General features: G+C 38.9%; 1 protein-coding gene across 3 annotated transcripts in view; it reads right to left on the bottom strand.

Annotated features, from left to right (window-relative positions):
- LRRC1 (leucine rich repeat containing 1) overlaps positions 1-26,252 on the bottom strand; it is a 128,841-nt gene that overhangs the window by 7,543 nt on the left and 95,046 nt on the right. Inside the window, exons 5-12 of one of the 3 annotated variants that reach the window (XR_004245691.2) lie at positions 19,897-19,953; positions 19,560-19,623; positions 19,089-19,163; positions 16,569-16,713; positions 13,718-13,836; positions 12,015-12,098; positions 8,994-9,034; positions 2,581-2,696 (exon numbers count right to left, since the gene is read on the bottom strand). Coding sequence is in view for 1 of the 3 variants with exons in the window: in XM_032140741.2 (XP_031996632.1) it covers positions 2,581-2,696; positions 12,015-12,098; positions 13,718-13,836; positions 16,569-16,713; positions 19,089-19,163; positions 19,560-19,623; positions 19,897-19,953 (660 nt within the window). In the remaining 2 variants the exon portion in view is untranslated. The remainder of the gene's footprint in view (positions 1-2,580; positions 2,697-8,993; positions 9,035-12,014; positions 12,099-13,717; positions 13,837-16,568; positions 16,714-19,088; positions 19,164-19,559; positions 19,624-19,896; positions 19,954-26,252) is intronic. The other 2 variants (XR_004245692.2, XM_032140741.2) reach the window with 2 other exon arrangements.

Below are 26,252 nucleotides of genomic sequence, written 5' to 3'. Positions count from 1 at the left end.
ATGCACAAATAAGTGATTTTTTTTTCTTTTTTAAGGAAAAAACCCCACCAAAATAAGAGCTCTATATACTGTTCAATGCTTTCCCTTTTCACTCAGTATCTTGGGTCTCTTTCTATGTCACTGCACAGAGAAATATCTCATTCTTTGACTGCTTAGAATTCCACAACAGTATGCTGTTGTCTTTTAATATTTTTAATTATTTGGATTGGGTAATACATACATACATAGTACAAAATTCAAAAGTATAAGCTATTTCCTATTTCCCAATTGACAACCCTTGATTCTAATATTCAGTACTACTAATATTGCAAGTAAGGAAGATCCTCAAATGCCCAGTTTTGCACACTTGGTGGATATTCCTATGGGAGAGAGTCTAAGTATTAAGGAATTTTGTGTTCTGTGCCCGAGTAACTGGTGATATAAGACATTTTCTTTACTGTCACAGAAGGTTTAATACTTAGTTTCCAAGTGACAGGTTACAGTCATCCTTGCTATAATTTATCCTACCAAACTGCAAAAGTTTCTAGAAACTCACAGTGTAGGTTTCCTGCCGCCATGTGTTATTTTCATATACTTGAAAGAAGAGGCAGAAGCTTCTGTTGTATTTAATGATTTAGTATGATTTCCCACGGTATGACATTTCTGCAAGCTAAAAGGCTGACAAGGTAGCCCCTTTTAAAAGATTACTTTCTATACTGATACTTTTAATAAGTAGTGATTAAATATTTTAATAGGCTTAAAATTTGGTTATGAATCTATATATGTATGCATGGACTAAATGACACACTTAACTGACTCAAATGACAGCTATGTAACTCGACTTTTTAACTGGGTTTTCTCCATCCCAGCCCAAGCATAATAAAAATTTAACTTTCTCTTTTTCTGAGAACTGGAGAAATCGGGCCTTCATTCATGTAAAAACAGTTTTTCGGCATCACAGCCATCTTTTGGCTCAAGAATTGAAGCAAATTCATGCTCAGCAGTGTGGCAAGAACCAGCGAATGTTGACTCATCGAGTTTCTACTGCTAGAGGATAAAGATCAGGAAAGAAGTACCCTTCTCAAGCTGTAAAGGCTAATGCCTTCGTTCTGCTTAGTTCAGCAGAAATCCGAGGTTCAACTCAATTTAATCCTGGGTTTCCGGCCACCAGTTAGTGGTCTTAAGAATCTATCAAGATGTCCTGGAAGCATTAACTTTAAAAAGGTGAGCATTCCCTGGGGCTATAACTCACCTCTAGATTCCAGCTGAGAACTGCTGTTTATTTAGCCCTGCTGTCTATAATCCATTAGCAAGAATAAAAAATGGTGACCTGTGCCTGACCAAAATGACCAGCTAATCAGCACTCAGGAGACAGCCTCCCAAACACTCTTTAGACTGCTGGCCTTTATCATTTAAGATCATTGATCATCTTCCCCCAAGCAGTTGAACCTTTTTCTCCTCTCTAACCATATCACACTCAAAAGCAATTTTTAATTCCTTTTGGCAAGGAAGCCTATGATATAAGCCATTCTGCAGTGGCCTGCTATTCATCCTGTAAAACTATTAACATTTTTGTTCCACTGAAAATATTTACCAGGCATCTGTTATGTGCCAGGCACTCTGATGGGACAAGTGACACAATGACACATAAATCAGAAGAATATCTAACTTTAGATAACTTCAGACTTAGTAGGGTTACCCATATGAAAACAGGCAATTCTCATATGGTACTGTGACTGCCATGGCAGGGGAAATTCCCTAAATGCGGATTCAGAAAGGAGGCTCCCTGGAGAAAATAAAGCTTGAGTGATGAAGAAGATAGCCAAGGAGCCAGAGAAGAGGGTCCCCAAAAGAAAGAATAGCCTGTTTCTGTTCACAGAGAAGGCGCATATGACATCTAATAGGGTGCTGAAATTAGCTCAGAATGATGGAAACAAATGTGTTCCACAAAGATGATGAACAGCCATATTCTAGAAAATGGCGCTCAGTCCAACATGATGTCTGCTCCCGAACTTGAGAAATGGTGATGCTGTGACCTTCGGGATACTAGTCTGGCGGCTCTGAACTTTTTTTGTATTATGAATCATTTGGAGATTCTGACATTAGCTGTAAACGCTTCCCTAAATACACAATTCTGTTTGTATTTTCAGGGGGTTCAGAGTCACCAGCAGAGTATATCAAGGTCCCCTGGTTAAAACTGAGTTCAAACTCATTTGCGCTCACTTTGCAGGTGAGGAAACTCTGAAGCCCGTGATGACTTACAAAAGCTACTTAGAAGAGCTAAGCTACAACCCAAGTCTCCCCATTCTCAGGTCAGTGCTCTTTCCCTAGCATCACTGTACTGTCATTCTGGGAAGCTTTTCTACGAAAGTGTCCACTGACACTTTAACCCATGCTCAGGTTTTCCCTGACCTTCTCTGCTCCACTGGGCTCAAGCACTCTAGCCCCCATATGAAGAACTCCCTGAGGCCTAGGTCATTTGAAAAATCGGGATTATATTCTGTAAGATAAAGCAAAGACAAAAATTTGAAGATGCACGGCCAAGATTGGGATGCATGCATATTTGTTTCCCTCAAGCAAAGCAAACTACAACAGGCTTACCTGTTCCCTGCCACATCCAGGACATGAAGTTCTGTTGCCTGTGACACCTCTGAGGGTATCCGAGTTAGTCTGTTGTCACGCACACAGAACACAGTAAGGCTGCAGCACCCGCCGATCTATGGTGAGAAAGAAAATACACCTTTTTTCCAGTTTTCTAGGGGAGATAGAGTAGGATTAGAGTACCTTGTTTACCAAACAGTATAAAAAGGATGCATAAACTTATACCACATAACTCACTGTTCTCACTGATGACCAATAATCATTAATTTAAGTCTTACAAAACACAGCCCCATATGTTCATAAAAATCTCTGCAAAATGTTAGATGTACATGTTCTAAATTAAATCAAGAAAATCAATGATACAGTTTAAAAATTTTACTCTAAAGAAAAATCATTTTCCACTGCTGATATCCAACGCAACTGCATCTGTTAAATGTTAACCAAACTATACAATCCGGAAAAATACTATGTGGTAGTATGCGAGTTTAACAATCCTATTTTTAAAAGTTAGGCCAAAGGTGATACTGACACACACATAATTCAAGAATTGCCCATTCTATTAACTTCAGCATTCTCGGTGTTCCAGTTTTGTTTTGTTTTTTTTTTTTTCAAAAAGAGGGGTATCTTACAGATGATACAGTCCATTAATTTCCACCATACATCTTTTAATAGCTGTTGGTCATTCACAAATTAATGTGGTAAATTCACTTTTTTTGATGAATGTAAAATCAACAGTATCTTTACAAAAAGTGAACTGAGTAAATCTATACATCCATTTCTTCAGCTGTGGCCTGCTCATAAAAGCACACAAATCAACACCTCCATCCACACCAAATTTGATTACCGTTTTTTTAAAGTAAGCAATTTAAAGGTAACTGAGTTTTGTATGAGTCTGGTCTTCAAAAAGGAACATAAACACATAAAAAAAATCCAATGATTCTCTTGAACAAATTGGTGGTGGTTTTTACAGTCAGGAAAACTGAGTCAAGAGGGCGGAAAAACAGCTCGATCCCAGACACAACATTCTGCAGGACTCCATAGAGTACTACATTCTTCTTGTACTCACTCTCCCGACTAAGGGCAACCGCTAGAAAAGGCTCATGAAGGAACCTATTGATGTCTCTCCAACACATGGAAAAATACTACTCCAGAGCCTCCCACTTGAGAAAGAGCACAAGACTTGAATGGTCAATGATATCTGAATAGATCTTCTGCCCTTTTCTATTTATACATGTGTTTAATATATGTATACAATATCTTCAAAAGCAGAATGCATATTTGTGAATGGCTACATAATTACTTTCATACATCATCTTTTTATTTCTTCCCTTAAAAAATAAAGATTTCAAAATAATGTATTGAACCACAATATTCAACCATAATGTATCATAATGTATATAAAAGAAAAATAAATATATAAGTAAATGTAGACTAACATTTGTCTCTGGTCATGTGGAAAGCACCCAGATATGTAGAAAGGCTTTTAGATTGCTCCCTTTAGTCTCTGCATTCACATATTTCTCATCCCGGCAAAAATGGTCTAGTCATTATACCCTAAATACATTTTTATATTTTTGATCCCACTGTTTTTTATAGAAATGCCTTTTTAAATCTTACCAATGATCCAAAATTAGCTAAACATCGTCTATTCCTCCACTGAGTCTTCACAGAACCCTTTGGTCCATATAATAAAATGCATTTCATAATTATGGTCTAACCCTCCAAAAGCACAAAATACCACATGAAGAACCCTAAGATCATTTACCTGAGTTACTGCTTAACTTGCACATGTTTATGTACACTCAAGGTACTTGGCAAGTATAGTATTCATGCTATCTACCCATCATGCATAGCCTCTCTGCCCACTAAATTTCTCATTTACATATGTTTATACACTTTATTTACTTACTTGTGAAAGACCTCTACTTAAAAGTTATCTGCCTCTATGTGTAGCACTGGAGACAACAAAACTCTTTTTTGTTCCAGTAAGAATCACCAGAGTAGCCTCTCTTAGGTTTTATAAACATATAGCCCCAATAGAGTGTCCTACAAGAAATGTGCAACTGGATTTCCCATATGGCTGAGCACATTCTCCCTCCCTTGAGGAAGGGAATCAACAATTCTACCTAGGTGCCCAGAAATATCATGGAAGGAAAGCAATCAAAACCCTGATCCTTTTGATGATCAATATTATTAGTGTCTCTGATAAATTTAGACAATCCTGACAAAGATCTACTCATGAGAAAGAATGACTAGATTCCCATGGGGCACCCTTCCCGCATCCCTGCTCCAGGTGCAGGAGCTTCGGTGTGAGGCTGGGGTTCAGAGGTACAGCTGCATGCCCTGAAGGAGGGCTTCCAAGTCAGCAGTTGGCTGAGGCTGAAGACCCCCGCTAGCGTCCTGATCCAGCTTTGAAGAGACAGGATTTATGTGTGACCCAAGGGGGGCAAAGCAGATATTATCATTCATATGATCGTCTGGATGGGATAATGAGCTCCTGGAAGACATACAGAGCTGGGACTGCATTTTAATTCTGGGCATCTTGTCATGAAGCTGTCCACTGCCCTCCCACCACACCAACCTGTAAGATATTTGTTTTGGGGCCCTACTGCTATACCACGTGAACATTTTCAATTTGTATCATGTGCATATATTATGTAGTCAAAAAAATTAATTAATTAAAGTGGGTCAGAGAAGGCTCTAAATAAATGTTCTGGACAAGATCCATTAATCATTTGGGAACATCTAGTGTAAACTTCAATGAAGTGTGTGAGCTGTCTACTGTGTGTTATTGTTTCATTTTTCTTTTTCCTTTCCCACTCCAATCTCACACCCATTTGAGACGTCAAGGGGTGGAAAGCAATTGCGTACAAGAGCCTCTTAGGCCCTCTGGGTTGTCAAAGCAGGCAGTGTGACCTCCTGATCTCTATTGTCTATGGTTTTTGAAAAACAATGCCAACAAAGAGCACATGTTGTTGCAGAGTGTGCTCGGGATGCCTTAATCACCCCACAAAGGCACATGCTGTCCCAGCAAACATTCACATAAACACAGCCCTCCTTCCAAATCAGCCAGGAAGGGACGGCACAACCTTTGGTTTTTAGAAAAGATTATTAAGCATTCAAACCCACAACTGAAAAGATATAGTTCATTACAGACGTCAGAGGGAGATGCGGTATGATGGAGGGAGCAGATGCTTTGACACTATACAAACCTGGGCTAGAATTTAGGCTCAGTCATATGTTTTGCAGGTTTGGATATGTTACTTTAACCAAAAGTAACAATAATGATTAAATTAAATGAAACCACATATATAATTTGGCGCCTATCATAGAAACTGGCCTTTTGCTGTTGCCAAATAAATGTGGTAGCTATTTTTTTTCCAGAAAGTAAAAACCTCAGATCCAAATGATGAGTACAATCAACACCTGAATACCTACTATGTTCTTAGAACTCTACTGATGCTGGCAGTCTCTTTCCTGAACTTACCCGAATGTCTTAAAAAACCCATCTCCCTAACGATGTATCACAGTGACATTTTGTATTGATAATAGTGAAGACTGACATTATACACATCATTCATATATATTTTGGCTTTCTCTTTTGGGTTCAGGAGGCAGAGTTTACAGGTTTCTCATTGGTCATCAGGATAAAATGTATCACTTAGAAGTTCTGGGAAGCAGAGTCACTGTTTAAATAACTTATTACCAGTTATGTAGGAAGCTGATATTTTTAAGCCTCCCTTAAACCACATAATAGCACCTTCCCAGAATACAAGGGGTTGGACTTGGATTCTCTGAGAATTATGGAATATAGCTGAGAATCTTTGTCCAGCCGTTTTGTGACTCTCTTAATTCAAAATGATACTCTCCTTAGCTGTTAGGCACTGGATCTCACCCATCTCAAGAAAATAGGATCTGCAGATTATTGAGCAAACCTCTGCTCAGGTTAACTTTCACTAAGTACGAATTGCCTGCAGGTTAGCTCACCCAAGGAGGAGATCATGAGACAGATTCAGTGATTCAAAAAGGGAGCCTATGTTAGTCACGTTTGTTCATATTCCATTTTTAAATGCTTGCCTTAAGTATAAGGGAACTTTCACTTTCCTTCAGTATATTCCTTTTAATAATATTTGTAACATAATTGAACACACATCCCATTGGCAAAAAAAGAAAAGTGTACAACAAGTAAAATCTGGCCAAAATGCAATTTGAACAAAATTAATATGAAGCATAATTTTAGAATCCCATCATCTATGGCATATTATTCAAATGTTCCCTACTTCACAAATATTTTTGGAAATCGTGTGGCTTTGGGATTCCCTGAATTCTGGGGCCACTGACATCAAAATATCCACTAATAGCTACGGAATTCTTTTTTTTTTTTTCTGATTATAAAAAAGTACCTTACATTGATTAGAAAAATAAAAACCAAACATACACGCACAGGAAAACACAATGAAAAAAAATCAAATCTTACCACAAAGGGATAATCAGTATTAACATTATGAGGTACAATCCTCCAGTACCACTGCCATGCATTTGTGATTATACATACACACTTTAACAATGCTTCTAAGAGGACTTTTATGGACCACATATTTATTTCCTTCTATGGATGTGTCACAGATTATTTAAGAAACTGCCCAGGTTAGACAATGCTACTTAGGTCTGCCACTTCTTTGCTGTGTGATTTCTGGACAAGTTACTTAACCTCTCTCAGTCTTAGTTTCACAATCTGTTGGACATTAAAAATGATTTACCTATACCTCATAGAACTGTTGTGATAATTAGGTAAGAATAAGTGCAAAAGCCCTTGGCACCATGCCTGGCACATGTTAGCTGCCTCTATGGACACTTGGTATGGTGCCTGGAATATGTAAGCTGCTCCTATGTATAATGTGAGAAATGTTCTTGTACATCATTCTTAGTGTATATCCATAAATGTTTTCCTAGACATGGAATTGCAGAATCAAAGGGTACGCACATTTCTAAAGTTTTTACTATTATCATATTCCCTTCCAGAAAGTCATAACAATTTATATTTACATGATAATATACATTTCCCTCCACCCTTGCCAAAATTTGGTATTATTAAAATTTTTTGTGAATACTGATGAGGCTGAAATTGTTTCACATTAGTTGCCATTTCTATTTGTTCTTCTGTGAATCACTTGCTGGTTTTTGTGGAAGTTTCTTTGTGTTTGTCTAGTTCTCTATAGTAAATACATCTTTTCCTTATTGGTGTAAAAGAACTTCTAAAAGAGTAAAGACAGATCTCTCATTTAAGATGCCTTAAATGTCTCCCTGCCCCCTTTCAAGAAAGTAAAGGCTGCCTTTACCTTCTTGAAGATCAGAAATCGAATTTTCCTGTAGACAAATCCATCAACTATTTTTTTATGACTTATTTCAAGTTTAGGAATTATTTCTCCATCTTGAAATCTGATGGTCAACTATATTTTATCTAATTTTTATATTCTATATTATGTCTTTAATCAATAATTCATTTTAGAATATAATAGAAACTTATACTGAAAGAATTTTGAACTGTAATAATAAGAAGGCAGAAAAACTATCCACAAAATGAATATTCTATCACCACAGGCATTTCTGAGTATCATAGTAATATTTATGGGTGATTAATATTTACAGGTTGCCTGATCGAAAAAAAGCTTTGATGAATGATCTGCAAATGCTATCTTGCCTCATCTGACTGGGTAAGTGTGGCTTAGTTGGCGTCACTTTCATTTGGACTTAATGGAGACAAAAAGAAAACAGGACCCAAACTTGGATATAAGCTCAATTTCTTCTAGCCAAAAACTCTTTCTGGTCTGGCTCTCATTCATCATACTCATGCTCACACATATACCACCAACTCCATCTATCCATGAATTAATCACACTACTGCACAGTATGTTCCTTAACTCTCCTCTCCACCAACACTACGAGTTTTTAAGAAATCGCCTTTTCCCAGAAGTGTATATATACTTAAGCAACAGGATGAAAAATAAAAGACACAAATAAGTGACTTGAAAAAGCAGAGGCATGCCAGGTGTAGCAAATAAAGCAAATCTAGCCTTTCCATTAGAGACAGATTTGTGCCGACAAACTTACAATTTAGTGAAAACAGATGAGCTGCCAAATGATGCCTTTCAGGATTTCTGAATAACTTAAAATGTAATTCACAGAAAAGCATTTTTTTGAGAGTGAATAATCTGAACAAACATGAAAAACACATAACAAAATAAGGTTCCAGGCCATGCAGTCATTAAAAAAAAAACAAAACTGAATTTAGAGGAAAATGTCCAATACTTTACAATGAAGAGCACACAAAGCAGTCAGCCAATTTGAATCTTCATGCATTTAAGAAGCAGAATGGAAGTTAGAGATGCAACTGTGGTCTGAACAATACTTACAAGATAACAAGTTTACCTGACTTTTCTAAATTTCCAAGCGGCTAACAATTAAGAAAACAAAAGACATTCATTGATTTGCAAATGTTTACTACAAATAACACCACAAAACACAAACAGAATCCATATTGTGACCCACATGGTACAAACATCTTCCTCTCAACCATTTGGGGAAAAAATGCAAATAAATGCTGCTACAGACTAAGGAGCTGTGCCCTAAAACTGGCAACACACAATACTATAAATGTTGTTTTTTTTTTAAAGGAAAAAATATAGGAAGAACTACACAGCATACCAGACCAATGGCAATTAATACTACTATGGATTTTTGGCATATGAATTGAATCAGTCAGCATTTCAGTTTAGATATGCATGCAACTTCACTGTTCAAGAGAAAGCAATAAATTTTTGGAAGAATCCAATCAGGAAAATGCAAGATTTGATCAAATGGCATCAAGCTTGGAGGCAGAGCTAACCATACACACAGTCACAGGGCCTACCACACTCACTGCACAGAGACTCATGACATGACAGTGCTGCCTGGGCCAACGTGATGCAATGAGAGGTCAGGAGGCTCTTGGTGGTTTAGCTGCTCAGCCCTGATGGTCAGAGGCAAGCACTCAACCATTTCTGCTAGGCAGCAAACTGTGATCCGTGGGAGAATTGGAAACATGTGCTCAGCACATTTTCCTACTCTGGGAGCTGAGTATATGTGAGTAGGAGGTGATCTAGAAAAGATCCAATTCCTAAAAACCTAAACATTCTCTGCTTTATCAGACAGCTGAAAGGAAAGGCACAGACTATTTCTTTCTAAAATGCCAGATGCCAGAAAACCAATCATGATTTCTCAGAAAATAGACAAAATATGACTAAAACGCTTTGAAGTTAGAAATATTTTCATAATATTTTCACTTTTCACATCATGAAAAACTGTTCTAGTAAATTTAGTGAACACATAGCATGGACTAGATATAACCCTCTAGTCAGAAACTCTTGAGTGTGTTTCATTCTTTTAAAGTGAAAAAGAGGACCGATGCTGAAATGATGGTGAAAGTTTTATGAAAGTAAATTTCCAAGGTTCTTGTCTGGAACGTAATCTTGTGAAAGAGAGTCAGGGGATCAGGGAAGCTGGGGATGGGTGGTGAAACTTGCTGGGAATTAACATTACACCTAAAAGTGCTCTCCTCATGATCTGCCTTGAAAGTATACCTAAAATGTATTAATTTTCTGTAGTGTCCAAACTAAAGATACTTTGGCTTTTCCTTAACAAATCAGGGGCTTGCCCTACCTCAAGGTCACACAGATGGAAAGGTTGGGCTGAGCCTGCATTACCTGAGTGGTCATGTGTTTACTGGGAGACTCATCTTTGGAGTCAGGTTCTACCAACTCCTAGCTGTGTGAGTCCTAGTAAGAAAAACTACTTACTGGCCTCAGTTTCCTCACTCATAAAATGAGGAAATTATCATGACTGCAAAAGCTGTTGTAAGGATTCAACAAGTACAACAAATACTTGAAAGCACCTAGTACAGTGCCTGGCATTAAAAAGGAAAGAAAGAAATCTTTTCTACATCTGTATATGTGTTTATATGTCCAATCTACTATCCATCTGCAAGCACTACTCAGCAAGAGTAAATTTAACTGTTCAGAATATCAGTTCTGTATTTTGGTTTATTGCTTAGAAACTAGAACCCAACTTTTCTAATTAGTAGAATCTCTTAGTTGAGTCCCAGTTTTGCTGAGAAACAGACTGAAGTCTTACAGCCGGAAACAGTTTACTTAGATGCCAGTGTTCATATTAAGGATGTTTCAGAATATGATCATGTTTATAGTAAATATTCTCAGGTCTCCATTTAGAAATGCTGGCCACTTTACCCAGGGAGAAGACTGGGACACTGTGGGCCGAACACCAAGATGAGGAAAGGAAAGAGGAAGTTCAGATACCCTGAGATGTGGCCCTAGGAAAATAAGAACGCCACATGTTCTGACTGGCTGGAAGGCAGCTTTGAAATTACTCCAAAATAGATGTTAGAAAAAGTCAAAACAGAAATATGAAGCAAACTACACCCAGCCAGTGGTCATATCATACAAGGAAATACCATACCTTTCTAGACGAGGACCCAGCAAAGGAGAAGGCTCATCAACAGCTAGTTTTTGGCTTTATTGCTGATAAAAAAATCAAGCTCAGTATTATCCTTCTCCCAGCAAGCTCTTCTAGTACCCAATAGAAAGTAAGCCTTCTTCTTTTTCTCTTTTCTTTTCTTTTTTTTTTTTTTGAGATAGAGTCTCACTCTGTCACCCGGGCTGGAGTGCAGTGGCATGATCTCGGCTCACTGCAGCCTCAGCCTCCTGGGTTCAGGCAATTCTCTTGCCTCAGCCTCCTGAGTAGCTGGGACTACAGGCGCCCGCCACCGCGCCTGGCTAATTGTAAGCCTTCTTTTTAAACAACACACTTGACACCTCCTTGTTTGACCCACTATAAGCTTCCTCCTCATTGTCAGTATTTCTACCTCCCTTGCCAGAATTTAAATGCCTCTCTGTCCACACAGCTACTCTCCACAACAGATCGTGATGTCTCATTTTCTCGTGCTTAGACTAGTAACCAAAAAGAAAAGTCCTAGGAAGCTGGCTTTAGCTTCCCATTCACCTTCCTCTATGTGAATGCCTTTGTGAAGAGTTTGTTCAACCTCATCCAAGTCATGAGCATGGCCCGATGTAAATCTCTGCCCAGAAACATGGTTGCATCAACATCAATTTTTATAATTCCAATTGCTTATGGGATAGAGCTTAATTTCACATTAAATTCAAAAATCAAACCCAAAGTCATCCACTTCCTCTGCCAAACTCCCAAATTATCCATTTCTGCCAATGGTGTCACCATTCTCTGTATGTCAAACCCAAAATGTCAATCTCTTTCTTTCTCCCATTTAAAATCCTATAAATTCACCTTTCCCAACTCTCCTTAATGTTACTGATGACCATTCTTTGACATAATTATGATCATGTGATTTCTCTAAAAGCACATACCTCTTTTGGTAAGGACACTAATTTATTTCTGTCTGCATTCAAGTTGCTCAACTTCTTTAGTTTTCCAATGCTTTTAGGCAGGGTCTGTTAAAATAACAATTTCACTATTAATTTAACACATATTTTTAACATGGCTCACAGTAAATAAGATCTTTGCAAGGACCTAAAGAATACAATCTCATGCAGCAACAGAAGCAATAGTTCTTGCTGAATATCAGATATTTGTAATGTTTACTTAGGGGGTGCGACATTAAGTATTTTGAATTTTTGTTGAAATGATAAGTCTGTTTTAAAGGAATTAAGTCAAAAGTAGAGACCTGGGAACAGGGAAACATCTCGTAAAGGGAAAAAGATGCTGTTCAACCCAAGTAAGTGAGAATTTGCACCCTCAAGATTCATTCCTGCCCTGCCTGCACCTTCAAGGACCACACTGGGACAGTGGCTTAGATGTCCGTGGAAGCCAGAGCACTGGGGCAGGGAATCAGCACCTGAAGCAGGGTGCCGCATGGGCAGGGGAAGGCGAGGGCTATGGGGATGGCAGAAAGGTGAGCATCCTGGAGTGGGGAGCAGAGCTCTACCAGAACCAGGCTGGCACCCACATAGGGGTCTTCAACACTCCAGTGCAATCCAGGTGAGAATATTATTTTTACAGTTGTTGTGATTACTATTTGTAAGCCTAAAATCACAAAGCAGGACTGGAAGATTCGGCAACTCCCACCACACCTGCCAGAGGCTGGCTGCTTGAGCTGTCTGAGGAGAGGGGCTGCTGGGCTCCCCACCCATGTCTGTGCACTCCATCCTTTCTTGCTGTCCCTTCTGCTCTTTCCACCTAAAGAGCATTACTTACTCTATTTATAGAGAAAGGAGAAAAGGGAAAAGGAAAAGGGGAAAAAGAGTAAAAAAAATAAGATGACAAAATGAAGATGGAGAAAAGAAAAGAGAAAAGCAGGAGAGTAAACTGAAGAAAAGAGAGTGCTATACGACAACTAAAAGAGGGGGAGAAGGAGAAGTGACAACTGAAGGACTGACAAAAGCAGAGGGGGCAACAGGACAGGAAAAGACAACTGAGATCTGCTGCCACCCTGCCCACCCACCCTTTGCCAGGGGGTGCACGCATTGCCCCTGCCCTTGTCTGGTGGGAGCCTGGTCCAGGTGGAGGACCCTCCAGCCCCCTCCACTCCCAAGTTCTAATAAGAAGCAGCCTTAACCGGAGCCCATCAGATGCCATCATCTGGCTCCTCGATCAAGAGCGTTTCCCAGCTCCCATCCTGCCAAGGCTTTTCCTGGCCAACGTCCATCTCGTTCCTCTTCTCTCCTGTTCTTCCCATTTGCTCAAAGAACCCAGGGAGAGGCCAGAGGAATCCTGACAAATATTCCCAGTGGTGGTCTCTGGGCACCACAGCTGGGGCATCAACACATCCAACGAGGGTAGCTTATCCCCACACCTCACTGGAGACATCTGTGAGGCATTTGTTCAGTCCCTATATTCAAAACATCACAATTGGGACACAGGCTCAACAGGGAAACCTAAGCACCGCTTTCTTTGCTTAAGCAGGTTAAAAACTGATCTTTAGGTCTTGCATTTGCTTTTAAGACTGTTTTGGGATGTAATATGAAGAAACTTCCATTTAGTCTACTCAAATTACAAATAAGTGGAATCTACCCCCATAAGTCTTTATGATATACGTGCAAACCACACTTACCAGGAGCTGATTTTCTGTAAGAACTAACTCAGTGAGACCTTCACAATCCCCAACTGCTTCAGGCAACTGTGTGAGTCTATTCTGATCCACCTTCAAGATTGACAGTTTCTTTAGTTTTCCTGTAAAAGCATTATTATTATCAAATTCATTAGTTACAATTATTTTCGTAATCACTGCTTGGAATTTCCTATCTGCTGTTCTTTTTGTTTGAAACAGTTATTTATTTTTTCTTCATCTAGCTTTTCACATTATGAAACTCTATCATTTAGATTACTAAAGGTTAGGAGTTAAAATAATTTGTTTAGAACATCAAAAACGGTCAGCAATTAGAAACAAAACATTTTAAAAAGCATACAAACATCGCATCAAAGCCAAGAAATTTACAGAAAAACAAAATAGCTTTCTCTCCATGGAGGTGTTTCATGCACAGAGGAGACTTTCATTTTACTCCAAGAATTATCCTTACAATAAACAAAAAAAATAGTTTATTAAATCACCTATGAATGAAAATGACTCAGCGAAGATCCCTACAGTGCGGTATTTCTACAGGTGCAGAATAAAGCGGTAACCTCTGGAAAGCCATATTAGGGACGGAGTCTATTTCACTCAGGCTAGGAAGACTTGACGTCCTAGTGATACCCACTGTTCATGCGAAAGAAGAACAAGTCTTACTGCAGCCTCCTCAGAGTCCCCACTAGCCACTAGTAAAGTCATTCAGATTCTCACTTCAACAAGTCATGGGACTAAGCCTACAGAGCAGGCGCCCTTCGTTCTCTACTGAGTGCTAACACATTGACACTTTCCCCACTACATCAGAAAACAGCCTCTATTCTAACACAGTCATAAAGCTGGAAAGAAAAATACCGAAAGGTGTATCTTGCCTCGGGTACAGCCACAGGGCAAGATAGGAGAAGGAACCAATTTTTAAGCTCTTTATTTAGCATAATCAATAGCCTAACACTGTCATTGGAGGGTTTCCACCTGCCCTCACGGTCAGGAGATCCACCAGCATTTTCTGCAGGGTATACTGAATGGCACAGCCAAGCACCAAAACATCTCACCCCAACAGAGAAGTCTCCTGGCAACTAGTCTTCTAGCCTCTCCTTGAATACTTCTAGTGACAAGGTACTCATTTCTTCACTAAGCAGCCCAAACGAATTTGTAACATATCTTTGCTTTTTTTTTTTTTTTTAAGAGACAGGGCCTCACTCTATTGCCCAGGCTGGAGTACTCTGGTACAATCATGGCTCACTGCAGCCTCAAACTCCTACTCCTGGACTCAAGCAATCCTTCCCCTTCAGGCTTCTAAGTAGCCAGGACTACAAGCATGTGCCACCCCACTTGGCTAATATTTTTATTTTTTGTAGATAGGAAGTCTCACTATGATGCCCAAGCTGGTCTTAAACTCCTGACCTCCCAAGGTGCTAGGATTACAGGTGTGAGCCATGCCCAGCCATCTTTGCTTTTTAAAGCTCTTTCTTAAATGAAATTCACAATCCTTTCATTTTGCCCATTTGATCAGAAAGCTGTAATACATCTCTTTCTTTGGAAGACAGTCCTTTAAACGTTTGAAGTCAGCCTCTCATGCTTGCTGCTGCTTCCCATTCCAAGCAATAAAACATGCCCAGTCTCTACAACCCTTTTCAGATGCCATAAACGATTCTCAGTGAACATCTCTGCACAGAGCCAAAATCCCTATCGATTTTCCAGCCTGGTTTAAACAAAACACAATGTCTGAATTTCTACTGAAATTTTCATCTTGACCACGTACCACGGAGGGAGTGGTCCTCTGCCATACAAGTTCTCCAACTATTGAAAACCTTTCAAAAACTTCCTTTGATGTGATGTTCTGAATAAAATTAAAGATAGCAATCCTATGATAACTCCATGGTTAAATATAGTCTCTTTCAACTTCAAAGTGGCTTTGCTACGATGGAGCTCCCAAGTCCGTATCTGTTTATACCTTCTCTGCGTTTAATTTCTCACACTGGACTAAGTTCCTTCATAGTAAAGAAAATGTCTGAATTGACTTTTTTTTTTTTAAAGAAAATAGCACAGAATGATTAAAGGATTATTGATGTACTAAAAAAGGCTCAATTCAATTACGCCACTCTTCCAGCACCTCCCTGAGGTCATGGAATAAGTCAGTTATTTTCTCATAAACTATTAGGATGCCAAATTAGAAATTTCTTAGTGACTGCTCATATGCCTTAAATACATTTTATTATTTGGGGTAATCCCTCATGAAATCATTGAGAGAAGATACAGATGAAGTAGAGATGAATCGATGCTTAAAAGTAACGACAGCAGTAAGAGATACCAAGCCAGGATGACAGAAACATCTGCATATAGAGAAACTTCTGCTGTAATAAATACTCTTTGTTTTCCTTCTTTAAAAACAAACAGCAAGGCCGGGCACAGTGGCTCACACCTGTAATCTCAGCACTTTGGGAGGCCGAGGCAGGCGGATCACGAGGTCAGGAGATCGAGACCATCCCGGCTAACATGGTGAAACCCCGTCTCTACTAAAAATACAAAAAATTAGCTGGGCGTGGTGGTGGGTGCCTGTGGTCCCAGCTTTTTGGGAGGCTGAGGCAGGAGAATGGCGTGAACCCAGGAGGCGGAGCTGGCAGTGAGCTGAGACTGCACCACTGCACTCCAGCCTGGGCGACAGAGCGAGACTCCATCTCAAAAACAAACAAACAAACAAACAAACAAAAAATAGTAAGGAGACTTGAAGGAGCCACATCCTCAGCATCTGAAAGTGGTGACCAAAGGATCAAAGTGCGCTCCAAACCCTCAAGACGACAGCAGAAAGTATGTTTAGCAGTTAGTGATTTCCAATGCCTACCAATGCCATCCGGAATCGTTTCTAATAAGTTCTGGGAAATGACTAAATCCGTTAATGAAGTCAGGCCACTGATTTCTTCAGGAAGTCTTTCCAACCTGTTTTCAGAGACATCTAAGCACAGCAGGTTCTTCAGATTTCCTATTTCCTATAACAATGACATGGAAAAATAAACGCACACTTAAACCTGCCACAGTGCAGAGGCATTTGTTCCAGTGATTTTTCACAATTAAATCCCAGGGTGGTCCTAAGGATGTTATCTTTAGCATGAATCCAAATGTGAAGGCAGGGGCAAATTCCTAGATCCCCTTCCAATGAAAGTGGGAAGTTGTATGAATCACAGACACAGAGCTGGGAGGGACACAAAGCCCTCCACCTTTCAGGCAGGCAAGGAATCATTCCCACTTAATAGGTGAAGATACAGGAGAACAAACGACTGCAATTAGAAAAGAAAAAGGAGGCTAGAATTTAGCTTTTCAAGTTCGGAACTGATCTCTAGTAAGCAGCTTACACTGCAGGGTGACCCTGGGATTTCCTCTGGTAAGAACCTGCCTACTTTGTATTTTCCTTCCATGACAGGTAGCACTTGTTAGCACAAACATCAGTGCAATTGTTCCCCAGCAAAACTGGAACATACATATCTATCTGTGTCTTTAACATTAAAAGCAGCATACTGCCTTTAGTGAAAACAGTCTACCAGGATAAGGTAAAGTACCTCCATGAGTCTAACATTCTATTCAAGACCTACCTTTCCTTCTATTCCCAAAGTGCAAGCTTTCTCTCTTATCACTGACTCCACTTTTCCATTCCACTTCCCAATATTAAATCTTACCCTCATTACTCCCTTTACCTTGACTGTCAGCTCTGCCTCTTGGGCTTTAGTCTTAACTTCCCCTTTCCTGAGACCATTCCATAAACTGTGCTTCCTCATTTCCTTCCTGAAACATAGCCAGTTCTCGTCCTATAATTGGACCACCTTCTATTCAGAAAACATCTTGTGGCTCCCTGATGTCTACATAAGTACAAAGTCCTCCATCTATATTTAACTTGGTCTGATCTATTCTTTCCAGCTTATCATCCACCTGATATTGCCTTATGATCCTGTCCCTGTATTTCCTGTCCAAAGGAAACTAGACTAGATTTCTACTAATTTCAGGCCAGATCCCTGAAGTTGTTTTATTTTTCATTAATTCCTTTTAACAATGCCTTTGTATCTTTCTCTTTCCATCATCATTGAAGATAAGAAAAATCATTCTAATTATTTGAGACTTTTTGTTGTGTTTATGCTGATTTAACACACATTTATACTATAGGAGCAAGTGAGATTTTTAAATAATCATTTACAGCACAATCACTGGAATTTTAATTTTTGTATTTAGAATATCACACTTTGCACAAAGTCATTTACACACATCTGAACATACACAACTCTTTCCTTTCCCCTTTATGTCCCACAGATATTTTATTACTTTCCTGATAATGTCATGATAGTTTTCTCCCATCCTTTGACTTCTAAAGTAACTAGCATTCTTTCAACCAGGATTTCCCACATATTTCCTAGAAAAATCTAAGTACTAATCGAACTCTACCCACAAGAGTTGCTAATCTGTCTCCTTTTCCCAACTGTAGCCAAGATCTCATAAACAGACTTAAATTAGTTCCTTAGTTCCATTAGTCATTAGGTGACATCATGGAAACTTCAGTGCTATAACAACTAAAAATTTACTAAAGTGCTTTCTTCTAGTATTAGGGTTCCCTGCATTGATATGGCATTCCTCACTGAAAGTACAGAGCCCTTTACAACTGGTCACATGAAAAACTGGCTGTGAGAGACATCAAATAATAAAATTCAGTAACAGTTGGAGAAAAAAATACAAGAGGAAAATGCCTGTTGGTTTTGTTTGTTTTAGACTTCTCAGTTTCTGTCTCAGAATGTAGGCCTGTCTGCTAAGACTCCACAAGATGACTATGTGCTCAGAAGTCTATACAAGACTCCACTTCATTTGGGACATGGTTCTTCCACTTGGGAACAGTAGGAAAGGCCTGAACGCTATGACATGCCAGCTAAACCATAAGCAACATTTGGAAAAATCTGAAATAAAAGCATTTAACATTGCTTTTACACGCACTACTATGGGGCAAAACATGGTCAAATTATCCTAAAGCACTTGTCACATCATGGAGTAGAGAAGCGTATACCATCAGAATCACGGGTCCTGGCAACTTACTCATCTGCGGGGCTTGAAGTAAGCTATATGGGTAGCAAGGACACAATAAAATACAGATTTCACAAATTAAAGGAAATATTTACTATATTTACAAATGGTGGCTTGAGGTTTTCAGTTTTTATATGGCAATGGAGAATGATGCATGCTCAATATGTTTTTCCAAATGTGCTTTTTCAATCAATGTTTTTGGTTTTCAAGATCCTTTTATAGCAAACCTTATGTGGCAGCAAGAAATACACAAAGCTTATTGTTGCTGTTTTATGTTTGGGGGAGACACTGTGAAATTACCACTTACCTGAGGTAATTCTGACAGTTGATTTCCATCCAACCAGAGATCTTTTAGATGTAAGAGGGCTCCGATTGATTCTGGCTAAAACAAAAGAAAAAAAAGTTATGGTAACAAAGATTCGATTTTCAGTCTTCCCTGAAGAAAGAAAGAATCTGAATTCATCTGTTAACAACTGGGTACCTTAGCGGATGTTCACTGGTACTTCTCTTAAGATCCAGTCCCTTTCCTCAAAGTGCCCAAACTTTCCCCAAGAATGCCAGTTGTTTCCACCTATGTCCATCGTCTCTAGTCCTGACCTCCCCCACCCACGAATCATAATTCCTAACTTGTGTGAAATGAAGCTGGTTCTCTAGTGTTCCCAAGCTACCCACTTCTGTGGAAATACTGGCTTCGTAAAGATCCCTATAGAACTCCCCCAAATACTGTGTGACCACAACTAAAAACAAAGTTAAATTCAAATCTCTAATACGGACTTACCAAATTATATATTTCATTGTTTCCTAAATCAAGTTCTTCTAGTCTCCGCAGCTGGGTAAGAGAGCTATTTTAAAAAATAATAAAGAGCACTTAGAGAATACTTAGAAATGCTGAGCAATATAGTATCCCTCGCTTGGACTAGCTTCAAAAATTAGGTCCATTTTGATTTTTACGGTAGAAAATATTGCACAGGAAGGACTGTTAAGAAAAGGCCGGCTGGCATCCCCCAAACTTCCCAAAACACACAAATGTTTTGACATAATACTGTAGTCCTGTTTTTTTAAATACTTAAATTCATTCTGCACTAAATCTCCTCTTATTTTCCCCAAAGACTCACTCAGGAAGATATGTAAGAAGATTCTCTCTCAGTTCCAGTGAAGCCAGGTTATAAAGACTAGAAATGAACAGAAGGAAAAAAAAGTATAAGAGAAATTCCTGAGATTCTTCCTACCTCCCCTCCCCCATACACACACTGGACAAGTTGCAACACTTAATAAAACCTAGTAGGCCACTTCCCAGGGCAAAAATACCTATCATCACCACCCCCCACACCCACTAAAAACAATACCATCTCTACCTCTCAAATTGTAATCTTAAGATATTAATAATTAATAAAAGAGTAGTGTGTCATGACTACAAAGCACCTTCATTCAAATACCTTGTACATGTGATATGTGGAAATAACTTAGCAGCCAATAAAACACAACCACTCTCAGGACTGAGACAGAAGCCGAATGTGTGCGTCTAGACTTTCAAATGCCAAAAATGCACTGTTAGCATAAAACAGTAGCACCTTCAATCTTGTAGAGCTCAGAGCTCTTCTTCCCAGTATCAGTGAGAGATCATCCCTGTTTTAAAGTAGGGGACACCTCAGTCCAGAGAGTCCAAGTTGATCTACTTAAGATCATAAATTCATGGAGCAAGCAGCAGCTGCGCTAAGGAAGTAACTTCCATTTAAATGCATTCAGGATAATGTCATAATGTATCTTGCACAGTGCCTGGAACACAGACTGATTTAATAAATGGTAGCTATAATAATGTTGCTTTTATTCTTATTAAACCCTAGAATGAGGCTCTCTTCATCAGATTCTCCAGGCTCTCGGGTGTAATCCAGTCTATTAGGACCACAGTGGAATGGGACAGATGTTTGACAGATGGGGCAAATCTTGACAGGCAGTGGCAATTCTGCATCACCAGAAACCCTCATGAAGTTATGTCAGCACTGGCAAAACATATTGATTCAGAAAACAAGTGACTCAGTCTATTGCCCCACAAGCACTGTACTAAACTATACTGACCAAAAAGTCACATTTTGCTAATATCACCATAGCAACATCCAGATTTGGAGGAATTTCATTTCTGAGCACACAGAACACAAAAAGACATTATCCCAACACTCTAATCTGCCTTAATCCTCCATTCTCCCTCCTTCCAACAAAAAAGCCAGAATCACGTGTACTAACAAGGCTGGTTTTATAACATCCAGAAATGCAAATTTAAATGAACAGTGTATATACATGCTTAAAACCTGTTTGCCGGAAAATATATTTTAATTGTACTATGAAATGTACAAATCCTGCATCTCCTTCTCCAATTTTACAAAACCAAATAATTTTCATACTTAAAGCAAGAACAAAACTTTCAATTTCTTTTTAAAAAAACAAACTCCCTGCTAATATGTCACCATGAAATTAACACCAACGTTCTTCAAATCAAATGTAACTTGGTGCGGAGTTGCAGTTCTCTAGTTCTACTTTCTCTTGACCAAGTGTTTACATAGAAGAAACAACAAAAGGAAGGGGAGGAGGATGAGATGTACACCACCCAGTATCTCCTTCCAAAAGCAATCTGTAAATAATCTGTAAATCGTAAGTTTACTTGAAAAGTAAAAATTTAAAAACAAAGGGCTTTGTTTTCAGTTTTAAATTTCCATGTAATGCCTAACCAGTTTTATTAAGAAGACAGTAATCTCTCAGCTATTTTCCCATTTAAATTTTTAAAATCAATGTTAGGATTGTCATTTTATCTATTCGGTATCCATTACTTTCACACCTATTTTAACAAACCAAGGACACTCACTAATGAAAGAAGGAAAATGTCCTTCTTTGCATCAAAAACTTGACTCACTGGGCATCACTGAAAGCATCTTGCAAAGCAGTTTCACACAGCCTCACGCTGAGTGTTATGCCAAGTTTCCACAGCCATGCTCTCAGCATCTCCTGCCTGAAACATAGACCAGAGACGAGGGGGAGAAACCCGCCTGCTAAGGCAGAAGGAGCTGTGCAGGGCGCCTTCCGTGAGCCATCTCATCTGGTTAGTAATGACCCAGCAAGTTGATGATGCTACCATGACATGATTAGGACTGTGAGGTTTTGTGTGAGGCCCACTTGATAGAAATAGGCAAAACCACAATTCGACCCTGGCCAAATGCCAAAGCTCCCGCCCTCACCCTCACTGACTGAGGCATCTCCAGGTGTCTCTGTTATTCAGAACTCTCTCATTTAAATTTTAAAAACACCTCTCAGTTTTAGGTATATACATAAGTCTTACCTTCTTAAACATACAAAGAGACACTGGAATTTTTGCTGTTTGATTTTATTTTAAGAATGTGATACACGTTTTAAAATTATCTTTAAATTTTGTCTTCAGAGCAAATGGCATAGGCCACAGTTACTATAAGCAAACAACACTTGAGCAAAAATACTGCTGAAATGCCCTAGTTCCCACCCCCATCATGCTAACACCCAGATATAATATCCTGCTAAGTAAAAAAGTTCTGGCTACAAAACCTCTTAGTCTCTACTGTTTGGGGGAAGTAAAGAAAATGTGGATGTATGGGTGATACATCAACAACAAAAAATATCATATTTTTATAATATTTCAAAAGTAAAAATTAACAAAGTACAGGCTAAGTATCCCTTATCTGAAATGCTTGGAACTGTTAGTGTTTCAAATTTTGGATTTTGGAGTATTTGCAGTATACCTAATCTGAAATCCAAAATGCTCCAATGAACATTTTCTTTGAGCAAATGCTCGGCACTCATAAAGTTTCAGATTTGGGGGCATTTCAGATTTCTGGATTTGGAGTGCTCAACCTGTATATAAGAGAATATCCTCATATTCTGAGATAATACTTCCCCAATTATTTTAAACTATTTAAAATAAAGAAACTTGGATATTATAATCAGACTCTATAGACCCACTGATGAAAGCCACTCTAAAAAGAGCACATGGAATCTGAGAGGCCTGGGGCCCAGGCTTGAATCCTGTTTGTCCCTCACTAATTAGCTAGGCTTGCTTGCCTGAGGTGTTTACTGCTGAATCTCGATTTTTCCCTAAAATAAATATAATCATATCTATTATGGCAATTAGAGCATAATACATTTTCCCTTCAAGTTAACAGAGCCAGTTTCTTGCCTTATTTCCTCAAGACACCCTTTGTCCCTAAGTGCAGCTGGGTACCTTACAAATGTGTGTGCCTTGAGTCAGGGTCTTCAGAAAGATTGCTACAAGATGCTACTAATCACAGAAGTCATCTACACTACTAAAAAACTCCTTGAAGGACACGCCCTACAGCTGGCATTGGCCAATTTTTAACTCATCAAACATTGTCCGTAACCGGACTGGAAGAAATAGAAAGCAAACAAAGGCTCTGACTATAGACTCCTACCTCCTGTATGAGCCCAAACCTCACAGCATAATCTGGACAAGTCATTCTCAGTTCCAAGTATCATTAAGTGATTCTGGAATGAAACTATGGGTTTGGTTCACATCAGTAGCTTGCCTTGGACAGTCCTTCAACAAAATGCAGAACCCAACCAGCCCACTCCAGAGCATGGTTCTCCAAATTGTTGTGGTAACAGAGCTGACATAAAACAGAATCAGCCTAAATGCAGAATTGGAACAGAGACATTAACACAAAAGTGAATGAATGAATAATCTCCTTTTATGGTCTTTCAGATTACAGTATCTTCAATCAAGTCCCTGTCCCATCAAAGCAACCCACTGAATTCAAATATCTTCACATCTCTTACAGCACCCCATTAGGAACACACTCCTGCGCGGCTTTGGGAGTGAGATCTGAACCTAATCCTGTGTGCTGAAGAGCCCAAGCTCCTAATCAGAAGGTCAGGAGAGACAGAGGGAGACCCCAACTCCACAGGCCTTTATCCACTATTTCAGTTAAACGTGGTATTACAGAGACACATGAAAGAATCAGGCATTTCTAAAACTTTTACAAATGCGATTTAAAAAATTAAATACTTTAATAGTTCTACTACTAATAATAATACTGGCAACTTACTATATGACAGATTTTGTTATAACTTCTTTATGAGAATTAACTTATCGGATGAGAAAACTAAGGCACAGAGAGGAAGCTTGGACAAGGTCTCACAAAATTACCAAGTAGAAAAGCCAGGATTCACCAGGGAACCTGCATTCTTAAGCACTATGTTGTGCTGCCTCTCACTCTTGAGTTGGTAAGTCAATTTTGCAAATAGGTAATAATATATTTATGTATATACATATTTATTTTTATGTGTGTGTGTATATATATATATTTTTATACAGAATCTTACTCTGTCACCCAGGCTGGAGTGCAGTGGTGTGATCTTGGCTCACTGCAACCTCCGCCTCCTGGGTTCAAGCAATTCTCCTGCCTCTGCCTTCCGAGTAGCTGGGACTACAGGCACGCACCACCACACCCGGCTAATTTTTATATTTGTAGTAGAGATGGGGTTTCACCAGACCAGATAGTTGGCCCGGCTGGTCTCGAACTCCTGACCCCAGGTGATCCGCCTACCTAGGCCTGCCCAAAGTGCTAGGATTACAGGCATGCACCATCACGCCCGGCCAATTTATATATATTTACAACAATATATTCAGTAGAGTTCCTTCTTTTCCCCCATCAATCCAGCTTCCCACCACCAAATCGTTTTCACAGGAAATTACCTTAAAAATTTCATATGGATTCATGCAGGGCCTTCTTTAGGTATGAATGTATATAGTCTCTCTCCCTTTTTTTTTTTTTTTTTTTTTTTTTTTACAAGAAAGGTAGCATTCTATATATATATACGGCACTTTGCTTTCCTCACTTACCAGATTTTTTTGTCTCCTTTTTTATTTGTACATACCAGTAGTTTTTCAACAATTGCACAGTATCTTACTGTCTATGGATACCTTAATTTTTTTAACTAGAACCTTATTAACAAACATTTCACCCTTCAATTTTAATTTCTGACGAATTAATTTCTACACAATACTGCTGTAATGACCTCTTCTTCCTCCTCCTACCAAAAAAAAACATGACTTTCTATCCTCCCTGTCAAGTCTTACCATTTTTACCAACAAAGGAAGTTGGGGGGCAGGAGAGCACACCTAATAAGCTCCTGCAGGAAAAGAATACATGAAGTATTTCTTCTCAGCACACTAATTCTTAATGTTTTACACTGTTCATAAGAGCAGGGACAAAAGTTGCACTCTTTTGTAAGTCAGAATGTAGGCCAACTGTATTTTTAGGATTCTATTTCGGTGACTGGATGAATGGTTACTTTAAGGAATTTACATCTGTTCTCCACTATGTTTTCAAAACCCTTTTAAACCCACTTGAGTTAATTTTTTTTCCATTTTAGCGGCCAAAATCATTAAGAAAATAAAGAGTAAAACACATTAAGGTAGACCAAACAAACAAGTGGCAGTTCACTGTAAACCCATTAATACATAAAACAACTACTACTTATGGCAACATTATTTGATTGGGAAAAACTATTAATGGGGGAATGGGGAGTTGCTCATACATTCATAATACTTCTACTCTTTCAACATCAAATTAGAATTCAAGAAACCTCTGGTTACAAATTTTCTTATGGTGGCTTTGCTCTAGAAAACTTTTTTAAAAAAATCTTTATTTTTGTTTTTGAAATAATAAATATTTTATAGTAAATCCCAGGCCTCAAAAAAGAACATTAAATATGGTAATAGTTTTCAAAAAAAGGATTTACTCCTTTTAGGCAGCATGCACTTATAATATAGGTAAGCTGTCTAGCACTAGGCCTTGTGACTGTGGGCCACATGGATCACTTAGTTCAAGCTCACTCAAATTAAGGTCACCATTCCCAAGGGCAGCAGATTCAGTAGACATAAAATCAGACCCACACGCTCTAGTTCAATCTGCCAGAGAACCTAGGGCCTACTCATTCTACTTCTATCAGTGACTTGTAATAATTAAATGTTTATTGATAATGACCTTTTAGTGACTGAATAACTGTTTCGGGTACTGGACTATTTCATTACATATATTCCTTCTCCTCTAAGAATGCTATTTTTGGAGAAGACAACTCAGTTAAATAGGGAGTAGAGATATTTAGGCTAATATATTTGAGGGTATTCGTTTAACGGTAAAGGATATGGAATCTCATGGAAGGGAATATCAAGTAAAGACAAAGCAGCATGCTCCCAGACACAATCATAGGCTTCCCAGAACCTCAGAATTTTCCATCAGTTGCCACTGGAGTTTTTGTGTGCTCTTGACCTCCACTCTCACTCTACATCACTTGAGCATTTTGGAGACTCTGGCTATGGGTACCTGTCTGATCACCAGGTGCAAGTAACTAAACAAAATGATCTTAGCACACTACTTGTAAGGTTACATTATAGAGTATTTCCTGTAAGAATAAACTGGGTCGGTTTCCC

Source organism: Hylobates moloch, unplaced genomic scaffold (assembly GCF_009828535.3).
Source record: "Hylobates moloch isolate HMO894 unplaced genomic scaffold, HMol_V3 SCAFFOLD_20, whole genome shotgun sequence".
Classification (NCBI taxonomy): Eukaryota; Metazoa; Chordata; class Mammalia; order Primates; family Hylobatidae; genus Hylobates; species Hylobates moloch.
This window is presented reverse-complemented; position numbering and strand designations above follow the sequence as displayed.